The 17,111-nt window shown below is 50.5% G+C and overlaps 1 protein-coding gene across 4 annotated transcripts in view; it reads right to left on the reverse strand.

The window, feature by feature from the left end:
* TRPV3 (transient receptor potential cation channel subfamily V member 3) overlaps positions 1-15,989 on the reverse strand; it is a 35,268-nt gene extending 19,279 nt beyond the window's left edge. For 3 of the 4 annotated variants that reach the window (XM_045986335.1, XM_045986334.1, XM_045986336.1), the window contains exons 1-8: positions 15,911-15,989; positions 15,058-15,165; positions 12,526-12,646; positions 6,574-6,678; positions 6,339-6,425; positions 5,421-5,575; positions 4,458-4,634; positions 112-252 (exon numbers count right to left, since the gene is read on the reverse strand). In XM_045986335.1, the coding sequence (XP_045842291.1) occupies positions 112-252; positions 4,458-4,634; positions 5,421-5,575; positions 6,339-6,425; positions 6,574-6,678; positions 12,526-12,644 (784 nt within the window). In that variant the 5' untranslated portion in view covers positions 12,645-12,646; positions 15,058-15,165; positions 15,911-15,989. Of the gene's footprint in view, positions 1-111; positions 253-4,457; positions 4,635-5,420; positions 5,576-6,338; positions 6,426-6,573; positions 6,679-12,525; positions 12,647-15,057; positions 15,166-15,910 lie in introns of those variants that run through there. The other variant, XM_045986337.1, reaches the window with a different exon arrangement.
* Positions 15,990-17,111: the final 1,122 nt, after the last annotated feature.

The following is a 17,111-nucleotide window of genomic DNA, read 5'->3' on the forward strand; positions in this document are numbered from 1 at the left end:
CACGTGCCTAGCAGGCAGGAACCGGCAGTGAGGGCTCCAGGCCAGCCGGCTAGCGCCTCCTGGGACAGGGTGGGTCGGGAAGGCCGGGCGGGGGGAGGGGGCAGCACCCACCAAAGTAGAAGCCCTCGTGCAGGTACTTGGGGTTGAAGAAGACCCCCCTGGCGTGGGCGTTGACGTCGGCGCCCGCAGCAATGAGCAGCGCGGTGATGTCTCCCTGCCGCCGCTCGATGGCGATGTTCAGCGCCGTCTGCCCTGCGAACGGAGCGGGGAGGGAGGAAGGGGGGTGCTCAGCGGCTGGGCCCTGGGGGACAGACCCCTGGCCCCCGAACTCCCCGCGGAGCCACAGCAAAATACTAGCTGCCTTCCTGCTCCATGCTCCGGTGAGACTTCAGTGCTACCATACTGGGAGTCGCAAGGGCTGGGGGACCTAAAGCGGGGCGGGGCGGGGCGAATCGAGACTGCATAAGCCAGGTTAAGAGGTTAGAACTTTATCCTAAGTGCTGTGGGAAGTCACTAGTCATTGAAGCAGGCAAGGGACACGACCAGAGTTTTGAGTTTTGCACACGTGTATTTTCGGATCACTATGGATGCAAAATTGGAGGATGCATTAGAAGGAGCCCAGACTTGGCAGGAACTGCCACTTCAGTGGAGAAAGAGATGATGAGGGCCAGAGACCCATGGGAGAAAGAGTCCTCAGAATGGCCTGTGGGGGCTGGGAAAGAAGGGATGACTGGCCTAGGAGCTGAGAGAGTGGTGCCACAATGACTGAGGAACAGAACAGGAGAAAGCAGCAGGAAGGGACTGGAGGGACGTTAATCCAGCTGGTGGAGTCTGTGGACTCTCCAGATGGAAGGCTCCGAAAGGCTGGGGGAGGGGATAGGTCTAGGAATTTCCCACCAGAAACAGCATTTTCCAAAGAGCTGCCACCATTCCATATACAAAAATAAATTCCTGGTGGATTAAAGAAGTATGCGTTTAAAAAAACCAAAAATTCATTGATAACTAATCTTTTCATAAGGAAGAACTTCTTAAGCAAAATCTAAAAATGCAGAAACAACCACAAAGAAAAAACTAACATGTCGGCTCACAAAGAAAAAAATTTAAGGTTTCTGTAATTCAAAAGACATCGTAAAAAAAGTTAAAAGGTAAGTGATAGGCTGGGGAAAATATCTGAGACATAAATAAAGAGACAGTAGGTTTTTTAAAGTTCCTAATATATTAAGACCATTTACAAATCAACAGACAAACAACTTAAAAGAAAACTGAGAAAAAATTAACAAACATCTCACAGAGAAGAAAATACACATGGCCAATAGAGAAAGTGAAACATGATTGGAATCACTGATAATTGAGAAAATGAAGTTAGAATCTAGCAAGTTAACACTTTTCTACTTTTCACTGACTGGATTGGCAAAACAAAACAAAAAACAAAGCAGAGCCAAACAAACAAAAAAGATAATTTCCAGTATTAATGAAAGGTGAGAGAATGAGGGAATTAATACTTTGTATTTCGAGGAGAATAAATTAGTACCTTTTGGAAGCAAATCTGACAATTATCATTACAAATTTTAATGTGCATGCCTTTGAACACAGAAAATCCAATTCAAAGTATTTTCCTAAACCGTGTGCACTGAGCATGGGGTCATAGGCAAGAATATGTACTGTGATATTTTCATAGTGAAAAATTGAAGAACATCCATATATATATGTATATATATCAACAGGGGATAAAAGAAATTAGCCACAGGATAGCCACACTCAGACTAGGCAGGTAAAAAGAAGGCAGACTTGCATATTCTGGGATGAGAAGGTATCTAAGGCATAGAGTTAAAAAAAAAAATGCAAGGTGTAGAACAATGCAAACAGTATACTATTGTTCTATGTTAAATAGATACATGAATAAACAAACATGTTTCTATGTTCACATATACACATGTGTAAAAAGCCTAGGAAAGTCCTCAAGGTCTACACATAATTATTTCTAGAGAGGAGAGTGGAAATACAGGCAAAGGGTTTTTGTTTTTTTTTTAACTTAATTAAATACTTGAATTTCTTTTATGGTCTAAGGGATTTATTTTTAAATTTTAAAAAAGATTTTATTTATTTATTTATTTATTTATTTAGAGTGTGTGCAGGGGGAGGGGCAGAGGGAGAGAGAGACTCTCCAGCAGGCTCCTTGCTGAGCACAGAGCCCAATGTGGGACTTGATCTCATGACCCTGAGGTCAAGACCTGAGCAGACATCAGTTGCTTAACTGACTGAGCCACCTAGGAGCGCCTCAATGGGTTTTTAAAATCTGGAAATGTAGGTCCTTCAGGTCTGGAAAATATTTTTGTATTACTCCTTTGACCATGGACTCCCTTACATTTTCTCTATTCTGCATTTCTTCTGTTGGGCTTCCTAGGTAGATCTTTTGCTTTCCTTATTTTTTTTTCTCTCCTCTTTTGCATACCTTTATTTACTTATTTATTTATTTACTTTCTCAAAGGTTTCCTTGACTCTATCTTCCAAACCCTCCTGTTGGCTACTTTATTTCTGCTGCCATATTTTCTTTCTTTTTATTTGAATGTTTTACAATGAAACTTTTCATGTGTTATTTATGTAATTAAAAATAATTATGTTGAATTGCAATGATGGATATAAAATCATTCATTATATTAATCTCAAATGCATGTTTAAAATTTTTAATAATAATTTTTAGTTGAATACATTGCTTTAAAAAAGGCAAATTTCTAAAGGCCTTTAACAAAATGTTAAAAATAATATTTTAAAAGTTGCCTTTGGATCCTCTTAGCAGCATAGGAAGGAAATATTAGCCCCTGACAGATGGAGGAACGAGACTCAGAAAGGCAAAGTAACGTGCCCAAAGTGAGGAAAAATGACTCCTACTCCCCATGGTGCTGTAGCCCCTCAGCCCCCAGTGGCGGGGAGTACCCACCCAGACACTGGAGGGAAGGTACGAGCAGATACCATCAGAGGGAAGAATGGGGAGTCAGTTTCTGAGAAGACAGAAATAAATGGCTCCTCCCACCATGCAGAGAGAGTGCTCACAGCCCCCAACAAGGCCACCAGCAAAAGACAAAGTATGAAAGAAGGAAGTGATAAGGGAAGGCTAAGAAAGAAATAAGGAATTGCAGCCAGGACAGCAACGCCTTAATAGTAACCTTCATTTATTCACTCATTCAAAAAACATTTATTAAGGACCTCTTACATGAGACCCCAAGGGGCCCAGGGAATTCACTATGGGCAAGACAGACTCCATCCCTGGCCTCAAGGGGAACATGCTTCTAGAAAGAGGTGTAAGTGTCTATATACTGACAAGAAGAAAGAAGGGGACAGAAAGGGACTGAAAAGGGGGATGAATCAAGACTAACCTAAAACTTGAAGCACTGACCTAAAACTCCTTGGCTAAGGACTAGTATAGCTCCCTAGTGACAGGCTGAGAACATTATACACAGCTCATCTAGTTTCTGTCTTTGCTTTGGCTACCAGGGAGCTCAGCATGCAGTTCAGCACTCAGCTGTAGCCATCTTCCCTGGATTCCCTCTCTTCCAATGAACAGTGTTAGTTTTCACAATCCTTTACTTTTTCTTGAATATAGCAAAAATGCTTGTGAACATCTGGAGTATAAATAAATAAATAAAAATTTAAAAATGACTTTTTCCCATGAGAAAAGTTGAGGGCCCAAGCTAGACCATCCCCTGCAAAAAGCAATGTTCAGCACCCGTTGGCATGTCAGCAAGATAGCATCTGGTCATTCCTGAGCTCATCATGTTTGCACGTTATTAGAGATGAACAGGATGTTTACTGAGTCCAAAAACTCCAGTGAGGGCATACCTTACCGATTATTCACAACAGATTTTCTGGGCAGGGAAACATCATCCCAAATTTGGTCTTCTGCCCCTTTCTAGTCCACTTAACAGAGAAGCCACAAAATTGAGACCCAAATGGGGCAGTAGTGATGATGATGATGGTGAGACTGACAGTGGCCGTGTGTGGGCCCCGCCCAGCTATCTGACAGCATCTCTGTCCCGCTTCCCATTGCCCTGATAGGCCAAACTCGTTCCCATCTCGGGCTTCAGCCCTTGCCCTGCTCCCAGTCTTCCTCATCATGCCAACCTCAGGCCAAATGTTCCCTCCCTGCTCACCCACTCTAAAGTTGCCCATACCCAGGCACTTCAGATCATTTTCCTAGCGTTTTCCATCTGAAATTACTTTATTTAAAGCCTACGTCTGTCTTGTTCATCACTGCACCCCAGTGCTGAAAACAAGGCCTGCCTGGCGTGTGGTGAGCACTCGAATCTCTCTACACAACCAAGGATGGAGGCCGGGAGGGCCTGCTATGTGGTACTGAAGCACGCTTCGTGCTTTGGGTCCACAGTGACAGTGGGGGGCTCCGCATGGCTTGGTTCCCACCCCACCCCCTGTCCACATGGCACCTCCCACAGGTAGCATACCTTCGTAGGCCTCCTCTGTGTATGCAGCGTTGATGAACCTGTCCAGGATGTCATTCTCCTCCGCGAAAGCCAGCAGAATCCGCACAATCTCCTTGGTGTTGGGGTTGATGTTTAACAAGGCCTTCATCAGGCAGGTCTTTCCCGTGTCAGAGGCCGTCAGCTTGTGCATGAGGAAGTCTGCAGGCAGGGTCATGGGGTGAGCCACGGGAGGGACCCCGGCTGCCCCTAGGCCTCCCAGCCCTGAGCAGGGGAGGCCAGGGTGTGGGGGCTGCAGTCTCAGATCTTGAGACACCCATGCCGTGCCCTCCACTGGCCTCCTGGAGCCTGTGCTACCGGCTCCCCTCCTCCCTCTCCAACTTTTCCCCCCTTGAGGCCCCCGAAAGCGTTATGTGAGGCCTTTTGCTCTCTGCCTTCTGCACCTGCTACCTTGGAGGGGGCAATCTCACCCACTGCATGCCTTCCCACCATCCACCTCAGTGCTGACACCCGAAATCTCCAGCCTGCCACCTCCTGGCAGCCTACAAATAAAGCTTATCACCTCCCTCTAACAAGCTATTCCCCAGCCCCCCAGACAACGTGGGCCCCACCAGCCAGCCAGTCGCCAAAGGTGCTACCCGGGAATCCTCCCTTTCTCTCACTCCCTTTGTCCTTGGTTCCAGACAGTTCCCCTGCTGAGGAGCTGGTCACCTTCCCCCAGGTCTGCTGCTGTGATCCCAGCATTGCCTGAATAGTGTCCTTCTCCAGTTTTACACCCGCCCTCCATGCAGTAACCAGACATGTCCTTCACCTGTCTAAGCCCTTCTGTGGCTCCACATTGCCCTCAGAGTCAGGTTCAAAGTCCCCATCCCAACCTTCTGGGCTCCTCACATGCCCCCCTCATGGGTTGTTGTGGGGAAAGGTGGACAGCAGGAGCCAAGCTGGGGCCCCAGCCCCACACTCCCTCTGCTAGAGCCAGGCACTGACCAGCCACGTCCAGGCCACGACGCCGTTTGCAGAGTTCCTGCAGCTCCCCCAGCAGCTCCAGCAGCTCCTCCACGCAGCCCTCTGCCGCGGCTGCAAAGATGCGCTGCTTCAGCCGCTTCTTCTTCCGCCTCTGCTCTTCCTTGGCCAAGTTTGCACTGAGGCCAGAAAGTATCTCCAATTCACCATGTGTGTGCCACCAACCTACTCTCCCCCTCCTCCTGCCAGGGCCACTGTGCCTGCCCAGAGCTGCACCACAGCGGGGTCCATAGCCCCAGACACCACAGCCGCAGCTCCACAGCCAGTCACCAGGCCCCAGACATCTTCCATCAGCGCCCTGGGCCCCTGGCATCCATGTGGCCCCATGCAGGCTTCCCTCCAAATCCAAATGCAATCACGGTTTTTCAAACTGTATATTTGGATACACATAGCAAAGATGACTAGAAAGGACAATTAATAGTGATTATCTTAAAAAGTATGAGATGAAACTAAGGAAAATCCTACTTTCATCTTTGGCAGTTTTTGAATTTTTAAACTCTGTCTCTCCCTGCCCCCACACTCCAAAGAGACAGCCATGGCAATGTGTATTTTTTTGTTTGTATGTGTTCTTGTAAAATGCACATGGTGTTTCATGGTTTAGGTGCATGTATTTTTAATTAACTTGTATGGGATTGTGTTACAGTTCTCCCTCTGCTGCACTGTTGTCTGAATATTTTCTAATGAATGGGTAATACTTCTTATAGTTTATGAAATGTAATACTCCCCCCACAAAAGAAAATTCCTACATGCCACAGCCATGGGCCCAGACATTTGTCCCAGCCCCAGGAATGGAGGCTATTTTCTCTTCCCTGGGTTATGATGCCCGTGCCTCTGACACCCACCTGGTGGACACAGTGGGCGGAAGGGAATGGCCAGGCTTACCTGGGGCTGTTGGGATTGGACGGGGTCTCTGTCACATCGTCCTGAGGAGACTGTGGTGAGTCCATGTCATCACAGTTCCCAGAGAGGCTGTGGGGGCGTGGGGAAGAAAGAGAGAGAGACAAGTTTAAAAGAGAGAGACAACCAGGCCTGGCCATTTGGGCCTGGTTGAGTCACTGCCCATCCTAGAGTGGAGGGCTGGACTGGAGTAGGGGCTGGCAAGGGGGCCAGTACTCACCACTGCCGGATGTTGGAGTCCATAGGCTTGGAGAAGATGGGGGGAGAGGTCTTGGAGACAGTGGGGTTGGGATCGAACCCTTCTATCTCCAGGAAGAAGTGTGCACTGTGGGGACACCCAAGCAAGGCCATTAGAGCGGGACAGGGACTGTCCACCCACATGCCCTCTACCCTGAGAGTGACCTGCCACACAGCACACTCACCCTTGGCTGGCTCCACACTAGACTCCATCCCTCATGGCTTTGCTCAAGCCCCACAGCTGCCCTCTCAGATGGGTACCATCCCAATCATCCACACTTGACAGGTGGGCATGTGGAGGCTCTGAGGTCAAGCTACTTGCCCAAGCTCACACAGCAAGCAGGTGGCAGAGCTTGGATTCGAAGCTGGGTCTGGGTGACTCTTGTCACTAAAAATACCGGGAGATGAGCCCAGGGGTCTCTGCTGGGGTGGCCTAGCATCTGAGGGGGACTTTCCTGTCTGCAGCTTCCTCCAGGTGCGAGGACGCACCAGAGATGGGGGACATGATAACAAGAGCTACAATTCCCCATCATCTCCGGCAATAGCCCCTCTGGCCTCAGGTCTGAAGAAGAGCCCTTCCAGGGGGCAGTCCCTAGATGCTGACATCGACAAAGGCCTTTCCTGGCTGCCAGGGCATATTCAACCCCCTTTGATCATCTCTTATACAGTTTTGTCGACACAGAAAACAGACCTAGAGCTAAGAGGGCATGTAAAAGTTCAGGGTACAAGACTAAGACTCCTCATCAAGAAGGAAAACTCAGGAGACCACTTTGGACAGTGGACATGAGGAGAAGTAGACGGGCAAGTGAAGGGCACACTTTCTCCCAGGGTTGGAAGAGAGATGTGGGCCCAGGGCCTGTGACCTGACTAAGCCCCAGGGAAGGGGACAGACTCACTGGCCACTCAGAGGTGAGACACACATCCAAGATATAACTCCCGAGCCAGACACCCACAAACAGAGACACGCATGCTCACAGAACCCACAATCACACACTCAGGGACAAGCCTTCCCATGACAACCAGGATGATGAGAACCAGGACAAGGGTCGGTTACTACGATACCCCCCACCCCGTGACTGCGGCCATGTACCTGCTGGCTCTGTGACCTGGCCTGGGAGAGTGGCCTCCTGACCAGCTGCTCTTTCTCCTAAGTGTCTTTGCTGCCTGTTTCCTTCTCACGCACAGGAGGATCGACATGGCCCCTCCCATTCTCATAAGGCCACAAAAGAGCTCCCAAAGTACAGTTCCAGCCATGTCAAGTTCAGAAGGGTAGCAGGGAAAGGATTGTGGCCCCATTCTATAAATGAGGGAACTAAGGCCCAGGATGGAGCAGCAGATCACCATGGATATCCTTTTACCCCAAGGATAGAAGCCATGTTGGTCAGAGAACTGACTTGTGATTCCAGGCTCACAGTCTATACCATTATCTGTGCTGCTCTCCTCTCAGCCCTCTGGATCTTCTTCTAGCCAAACTGGTTCTAGTGATTAGCTGAAAGTGGACACTGCCCAACATAGCCACTTCCCCAGATGGGCAGGCATGAGCGAGTCCTGGGTATTCCAGGGTCTTCTAGGGTCTTCCAGGACTTTCCCAGGCAAGACCCAGGGCTTCCTCTCCTGTCCTCCAGAAACAGACAAGACTGGAAGGCTCAGAACCAATCCAGAACTGGGGCATCGATGGGGTGGGGAGGCAGCACTGACTGGCACATTGGCCCTCACCCTCCTGTCTTCTGCCCATCAAGAGGAACTTTCTGACCTGAACTAAAATCAAATCCTTCTTCCAAAAGAGAAGTACACCCCTGACTGGGAAACCAAAACCTGGGTTCTAGTCTGTCTTTGCCTCTGCCTCTGCTTCCTGTGTGACCCGAGGATGGAGAGTGGTTGGGCCAGATGATCTTGGACTCTGCAGCCAGGACTGCTCTAAATCATCCACAAATGGACTGTGTAGCTAAAGTGGGCATCAGAGGTCATCCAGTAGGATCACCACTCCCAGCATCCCTGAAGTGCCCCAGAAATGCCACCCTAAAAGCTATTCTTATTTGTCTAGTCTCCTTGGTAGTACATCTACTCAACAAATATTTATTGAGCACCTACCGTGTGCCCAGCACTGTTCTAGGAGATGGGGATTAGATGGTGCACAAATGAGCAAAAATCCATTTGAAGAGCTATTGTTCTGGTGAACTGGTCAGAACTGGTCCCAAGGATTGGACCAGGGCCCAGGGCATAGCACAATGAGGTCATTGCTTTCCCTGCTCCAGATAACACACCGACCTTCAACTGTAAGATCCTCAATGGGAGGAAATACACTTGCAGTGTCCTTAATTCTCCAGAACCCAATACTTGTTCTGACATGTGGAAGACTTAACTGAACAGGAGAGCAGAATATGGATAGATAATGTGTGAAAGGAAGGGAAAATGGCTCATCAGATAGATGGACAGATAAGTTGGATGAATAAATAAGATGGTTAGAAGGCTGGATGGATGCGTGAATGGCTGAGGAATGAGTAGTTGGGTGGGCAGAATGGCAGATAGATACAGAGGTGGGTGGAATGAACCAATAAACAGACAGACCAGTATAAACCTCAGGTGACTCCTATTGGGCTCTCTCTTGCCCAAAGCTCTCATCTTTTTCTCAGTCTTTCCCAAGAAGTTGAGGAAGGGTCCTTTGCCTTTCCTCCAACTCCTCTCCTTCTCAAGGTCTCCTCCCAGAGTCCATAGGGGGCCCCCAGGGTGGACCAAAAACCAAATCATGGCAGCATCTATCTATTCCAGGCCTGAAAACCAAAGGGACAGAGGGAGTGGAGGAAATGTATCCTCATCTCACCATGAAGTGTCCTCATTTGTGCTGAGGGACTGTGCTGCACCCCCAGGACACTTACTCATCAGCTCACCTACTCTGTCTCTTGTTGTCTCACCTGCTCTTGCACCGACCCACCTACTTATTCAAAAACTACTAATATGCTCCATGTAGGAAATGTGGGAAACAGGGAAGGAAGAGATGACCCTTCTAGGAACCTTGTCCTCAGAGACAAGGGAAAATCCCCAGAAGCAGGGAGAGCAGGTAGAAGAAAAGCTTCTGCGGCAAAAGGTGAGGACTATGTCAGAGGAAGTCTTCAGTGGCTAGGAAGGAGAGTGGTGAAAGTCAGACTGGAAAGATCCCTGACTGTGAACAAGGACCCAGTTCCTGGGATAAGGAGCTGTAGACCATGACAATCTATCCCACACACGCCCTAATTGCCACTGCACATGCCACATCTCACCTGCCACGGTGACAGATGGTGATGTCTTGGCCATGTGACAGCCTGGCTTCTAACCTGCAGCATATGCTGTTTGTTTATTCCTACCTTTGATCCAGACCAAAGGACACCTCACAGGTGTTGTTAACTCAGGTAAGTACATAGCTCTCCATCATCTCTCCTTCATTTCTGTCCCTTTGAAGATGGTGAACTATCCCTGAGCATCCCCGGGGCTGGGAAGGAGGCTGTGTGACCAACTACTTTGTACCAAAAATTGTCCAAGTGCTCTGATCTCCAAAAGGCCAGCTCCTCCGTAACCTTCATCAGCCCATTTCTACCTCAGGGCATTTGCCTTGCACAGGTTTCAGGAAAGAGGCCACAGTGGTAACTGCTCATGAGAAATAGCATGATGACTCAGGAAAAGCTCCGGGTCCAAAAACCTCTCCCTACTTAGACTTCTTGGTATCTTCAATCCCGCCATTAGTACAGATTTCCTTACTGGACAGACTGGCCTTCTTTATTTACATTGAATTTTTTCTTTTCTTTTCTTTTCCTATCTAGGTTGAGTCCTATACTCAGTGTTGAGGGAGATGCTCAAACCTTCAGGGAGAAGTAGGCACTTGAGGGCCCACAAGGAGCCCTTGGATAGAAGGTGCTACTGCTTCGTGAGATGAAGTTCACATCTCACACCCAGGCCATTGGCTGTGTGAGGCCATAGGTAGAGCTGAGTATGAGGCTAAGTTCATGAACAGGGATGGGCTCAGAAATGGCAGCTTGACTGTGGGAAGATCCTGGGATTTTCCTGAAACCATGTTCACCATCTTTCCCAAACCTCCCCTAGGAATGGGAGAAGGCAGGAAAGGGAAAGAGAGGCAGGAGGGTGGTGTTTGGTGGCTTGGATCTGGAATCTCTGCCCTTACCTAGACAACTAAGACTGCCCCTTAAGCCCCAAGTCTGCCCAGTTTTCTCTCCTGCACTCCAGATGGAGCCTCTACCTGAACGTCCCTCGGGCACTTCTCAGACAACATTCACACCTGAACTTGGCTTGTCTCTCCTCATCTTGCTCCTTTTCCTCTGATGTGCTCATGTCAGAGATGGCCCCATCAACCCTCCCATCAAATGAAGGGGATGTCTCTTGGTTTGCCTTGTCCCTCCCTTCTCATAGTTGATCCTGAAGACCCCATGATCCTGATAAATTTCTGACCTGACCCCCTCTTCCCCATCCCTGATCAACCAGGTTCAGACCTTACCAGCTGTCACTCAAGCTTCCCAAGAGCCTCCTTGTCATCTTCCTGCTCCCAGTCTACCCTCTAATCCATCATCCACATAGATCACCCAGACTATCCTTTCCAAAATGCAAATCTCACCATGCCCTCTATCTCACATGAAATACCTCTGTGGCTCCTGACTGCCCTCAGGTTTGTCCAAACTCCTTAACCAACCCCCAAGACCCAGCCCCCATGGGACTCATGTTCTCCAAGATTCCAGCACCCATCCAGCACTTCAGTTACACATTTCCTCAATGGTCCCTGCCCCAAGCCTCCATCTGGGGATGTCATTGCCCCTCCTCTCCACCTGCCATCACCCATGTTAAACCAACTCATCCAGGAAGTGCCCTGAGACTGCCCACAGTCTTCTCAGATCCCTGCTCAGATCCCTTCTCAGATCCCATCTCAGAAGTTGGGACACATCTCACATTCTTCTGGGTGCCCTTCTCACCAGACTGTGAGCAGGGATAGGTATTCTTTCTCTCTGCGTCTCAGTCTCCCCAGCCTGGGCCCTGGTGCACAGAAAACTTCAGTAATTATTACTCAAAACAACAGACAGAAGGGAAATCACCATTCTCACCTCCGGCCCAAGCAGGGGCTGGGGCTGGGGCCAGAGGAGGCAGGGCAAACAAGCTAAATCACATCCGGGGCCCACCAGGGCCCAGTGAAGACACAGCTTGTGGTGAGGAAGGGCATTTGGGCTGAAAGGGCTTGGGCGACTGCCACGGAAGCAGCTCAGGCACCAGGGATGACCCTGGAGAAACACTCCCGTGCTTTGCTTCCTCCACATTCCCAGCTGGGAAGTAGTCGTAATCATCCCAGTCCTATTCAGTTCCCAGAGGCCCCTTAGAGTGACAATAACAATGACAGTGATGAAGATGAAGCTCCAAGTAACAAAAACACCATCAACACGTGTGTGCAGGATGCCAACTCCCTGCCGACAACCCCAGCAAACCATCGCCTTATGAGCTGATGCCTTTGCTTCTTACCCATTACACAGGTGGTATTTAAGAGCTTGAACACCCTGGCTGGGCACCCAATGGATGGGAAAGCAGTTGGTGTATATGAAAAGAGCATTCATTTGGGGATCCATGTTGCCTGGAATGTCCATGCCTCTTTCTGCTCCTTGTCTCAAGGATGGCTCCAGGGATCCCTTGCCTCCCCGAGAAGCCCTCCTGAATATTATTGCCTCAGCACCTCTGATCCCTTCAAGGAGGCCTCCCTGATTATTCCCATTGTACTGGCTTCCCTAGCTCAGCCCCTGAACATGTAGGGCTGTTTCCCCACCTTCCCCTCATTTATACCTAGCTGGATACCAGGTCACCACAGATGAGACAGAGTCTTGTGTTGACCACAGGCAAGGGCTGCCTGAGGGTGGGCATCAGAATCCCTCTTGTGCCCCCACAGCACAGTGCCCAAGCCTGCCCGTCCTACCTCTTCTTGGTGGGGGTGATCTCTGTTGGCCTCTTCTCCTGCAGGACGGCAGGGTTCCCACTGGGGACAGCAGCTCTTCTGCCCATGAGGGGCACCATCTCCTTGGGGTGGGCATTCATGGCTGGAGCAAAATCGTAGCACAGATGCTTAGGTTGAGTGGACATGGGGGAGCTCTAGGGGGCTTCAGATGCCCATGTGGCACCAGGTGGTCCCTACTCATACCCCTAGGACAAGGAGCTCACTCTCTACCCTCCAAGCCTGCCAACTTCCCTGCAATTCCTCCTGTTCCCTGCTCCATCACCTCTGTCCTTGTGTATCCTAGGAGAGCCCAACAGAGCTTCCAGTCAGAGACCACCATGACCTTAGCTTCTCTCAAGACATCATCTCCACCCACAATCTTCAGGCAGACTCCTAAGAATTAGCTCTGCTTTTTCCATTTCACCATCAGATGTTGCATTCAGTGATATCCTCAACAGAACAGGACTACCTTCTCCTTTGTCCTAGACACTCTGCTCCTAGTAATACAGCTTCAGGCCTCTTTGGTGCTTTGGATTTCTTACTACCCTGGTGGCCTCTGCAGCTAACACACTCATTATCTTTGTCTCATCCCCAAGAGCTGAGTGCCACCAGCCTTGTGGCTATCTGTCCGTTAGATTCCCTTCTCACCTGAAGCGAGCAGCTGAGCTCCCTCCCCAGAGGCAGGCAAGGCAACCCCTCAGATGTGCTCAGTACAGACTGGACTCCATGCTGGGCTCAGAGGGATGTGCTGGGGAGAGGGACTGACATGTCTTTTGAGAACTCTAAGGGGACCTTAGAGGTTTCTGTGTAGATGAAGGACAATCTGGGCAGAGGGGACAGCTTGAGCAAAGATCACGGGTCAAGAAAGATAGCAAGTGGCAAGGAGCTGGTGTGGCTGCAGAACCCGGGGAGTTCTGGGGACCACTGGCGTGAGAGGCTCCAAAAGCAGGGGGGCCATGTTGTGAGGGCCTAATACACCAGTGAGGAGTTGTAGCTGGTCCCAAGGGCAGCGGGCATGGGAGGGCTTACACAGGAGACAGACATGTTAGAGATAGCAGGCTATGAAGGATGAAGGAGACTAGCACATGAAGCTAGGAGCAAGCTAGCTAGCAGAAGGCTACTGTGGGGGCAGTATATGGCAGCACCCATGGAGAAGGGTGGGCTGGCCATATAGGATAAAATGGACAGGACAAAGGGCTCGTGGATAAGAGGTGACTCTGCAGTCAACAGGGGGCCATTCTCAGCTTGAGCAGCCCTCAGAGAACACCCTCAGGGTCATGGAGATAGGAGCAAGGGACAGATCCTCTAAGAAGAGCCTAGCTAGGTGGGGTAGAGCTGGGGCCACTGGTAATCCTGGTCCAGATAGGAAAGCTTCCTGGAAAAAGTATCCAGAACCGTTCGTTATCAGATGGCAATGAGGTTTGGAAATGGGACAGCTGCCCTCCCCAAAGTAAGCAGCCCTGGGAGAGGAGGAGTTACCCAAAGGAAGGCTTTGGCCTTGGAGTGCAGGGAACTTGGAGCCAGAGAGAAGTGTCCTACTGAGAAAGAATCATGAGCATTTAGGTCCCTGACTGTATCCACAGTCACAGAATGAGGGTGGGTGGGCTTTAACTCCTTCTTCAGCCAGGAGTGGTCTATGGACAAATAGGTCTAAAAGGCCAAGCTAAACCAAGACTGAGGCAGGGGTTTGGGGGTGGGGGAGGGTGGAGGGCATGTCTCTTACCCTGGGCCTCTGTTTTCCCCTCTGATGAATGAGCTGAAAGGACCCCAAGGACCCTAGAGTGCTCACCCATGACAGCCGGCTGCTCCATCCTCCCAGTACTGGGCCCATGAGTTAGGGCAGCCCTGGGAAGCTGGGGCAGGAGAGGGTCAAGAAAACTCTGGGCTGGAGCTATAATTAGCGGTGATAATTAGCTCCCTGAGTCACCCCATAAACTCTGGATTCTCACCTGTGGGACTCTCTCACTGCCTTGCCCTCCCTCCCTGGGTTTGGCCTTCCTCATTGGAGAAGTGCTCCCAAGCTGTGATACTGACTGAACGGCCTTTCCCGGGAGACAGGCCAGACCTGGGGCCCACAGGGAGCCCCTGCAGCTGCAGGATCAGCCCCTGTGAGGTGCCTGGGCCTTGTCTCTCTCAAGCTCTGGGCTACCTCATCTCATCCTGAACACCTCCCTCACTTTCCTGCACTGGAGAGCCACATCCCAGGGCCCACTAGTGGTGACAAGAGCCTCACCTTTGCCCCTAAGTGGTTGTGAGCCCTTCCCCCTCCCAAGATCTCCAAACCTCAGGGAAGTTTCTTGGGTCCATCAGAACCTGGGCTCTGCACTTACTCGCCGGGCCAAGAGCTCACACCTCACTTTGTTTCTCCTGCTAGAGATCCAAGCTTCTTCCCAACCCCTCCCCCAAGGCCTATCAGCAAAGGGCAGATGAGACCTAAAGGACCCCTTGGGTTCTCACTCCAGGGTCCCCTAGGACCTTGGAGAGTGCTGGCTGCCATGTGTGGTGAGGACTCACCTGGTGAGGTCTGGGTGGTGGTGGCTGCCTTTGCTCTGAGATCACCGCATGTCCTGGGCCCAGGGACCCCTGGAGGGACTGCGGTTGAGGCGGCGGGAGGCTCTCATCCTAGGCAGAGAGAGGGTTGAAATGAGGCGTCAGAGGCAGAACTGGCTGGGCCACCTGCCCTAGGCGTCAGGCAGGCCACACCCACCAGCCAGAGCTGCAGTGCCTGCCCACCCACATGCCCTGCCTGAGTCACCCCACACCCACACAGCAGCCCAGCCTAGGAGAAGGCAGGGGAGGCAACAGGTGCCAAGGCCAAAGTTTTGGTCCCAACTCTTTTCTCTCCTGTAATTGATGCTTCCCATCACAGGCCTCAATTTCCCCAACTGGGAAATGGGAATTACAACTAATTTCCAAGGATGCTGTGAAGAGTCAAAGAGATCATGCTGGTGGGAGAGCCTAATGTATGGTCAAGTGCTCTGTCCTGAGCCCTGGGAGGAAAGGCCACAAATGAGCACTGGCTTGGTCAATCCCAGGGTAGCCAGTACCAAAACTCGGTATCTGTCCTTCAAAGTCTGGGATCAGATCCTTTAAGAGACAAAGGAAGTCCCCATTCAAAGACTACCACCAGGGGCACCTGGGTGGCTCAGTTGGTTAAGCGTCTGCCTTTGGCTTAGGACATGATCCTGGAGTTCCAGGATCAAGTCCCACATCAGGCTTTCTGCTGAGCAGGAAGTCTGATGCTCCCTCTGGCCCTGCCCGCCCCCCACCCCCCGCCCCATGTTCTCTCACTCTCTCCCTCTTTCATTCTCTCTCTCTCTCAAATAAATAAGTAAAATCTTTCAAAACAAAACAAAACACAACTTACCACCAGAAATTATTCACTTCAGACCTTGGTGTCAGACAACCTCACCCCTCTCTGGCTCTATGATCTTGAGCAAGTCATTTCTCCCATTTCCTGTCTGTGAAATGTGCATAATAAATCCACTTTGCAGGGACACCTGGGTGGCTCAGTCAGTGAAGCATCTACCTTTGGCTCAGGTCGTGATCCCAGCGTCTTGGGATTAAGTCCCACATCAGGGTCCCTGCTCAGTGAAGAGCTTGCTCCCTCTGCCTGCCGCTCCCCCCACTTGTACTCTCTCTCTCTCTCCCTGACAAATAAATAAAAATCTTAAAAAAAAAAATCTGCCTTGCAGAATTACTTGAGAAAACACATAGAAAGGACTTCAACAAGACCCAGAGGACAGAAAGAACTCAATAAACAGTGACAGTCATTAATTCTTACTGGTCCCTTCCCCCAGCAACCACCTGGGCCACCTGCCTCCAGGCCAGATGTTGGGGAAGATTCTACACCCTCCCTCCTCAAGCAGGCCACGGCTGTGAAGGGGGCGGAACGAGTCTGGGGCAGCCCTGACTGCCTCCTGTCACTCAGGAATCACACACCTGTCCCCTTGGGCAGACAAGATTGGGAGGGAGCAGGAAGTCTTGCTGACAGGGAGGGTGCCCATGACTGATGCAGCAGGGATTTTCCCAGCTGCCCTCCGGGGCCAGTCCCTCCATCCTTCATCACCACAACCTTCCAGCCTGGGCAGAGGCAGGCGGCAGACTCAGTCTTCTGACCATAGGGCAGCAGGACCTATGGCCAGTAAGGGACAGGAAACCTGGCTTCAGGACCAACAAATGTGGGTTGCTTTGTTGGTTTTACATCAAGTGGTCCTGAAGTTCCCACAAACATTGCCTGAAACTCCATCATGATAGCTTGACCTTGGATCAATCATAGCCTTCCTTCTATTACTCAATTAATTTCCCCTTCTGAATCAGCCCCTTGTCCCTCTTAGCTTTACTTCTCGTGGCCTCAGAACCCTAGGGACACGGTTGTTGTCAAATTTCAGCATTTACATTTTGCCTGGTGTTGGCATTTTTTCTCAAAGGCCAGGCTGGAACCTCTCTAAAAGACCCCTGTCCCCACCCAAAGTCCCACACTGTGCCTGGCAAAGAGTTTGCTGTTTGTGGGATCAGGAACCATATTGCAGCAGTCAGAGCCACTACCCACCCCCCACCCTGCTCCT

This window comes from Meles meles, chromosome 18, assembly GCF_922984935.1.
Source record: "Meles meles chromosome 18, mMelMel3.1 paternal haplotype, whole genome shotgun sequence".
Classification (NCBI taxonomy): Eukaryota; Metazoa; Chordata; class Mammalia; order Carnivora; family Mustelidae; genus Meles; species Meles meles.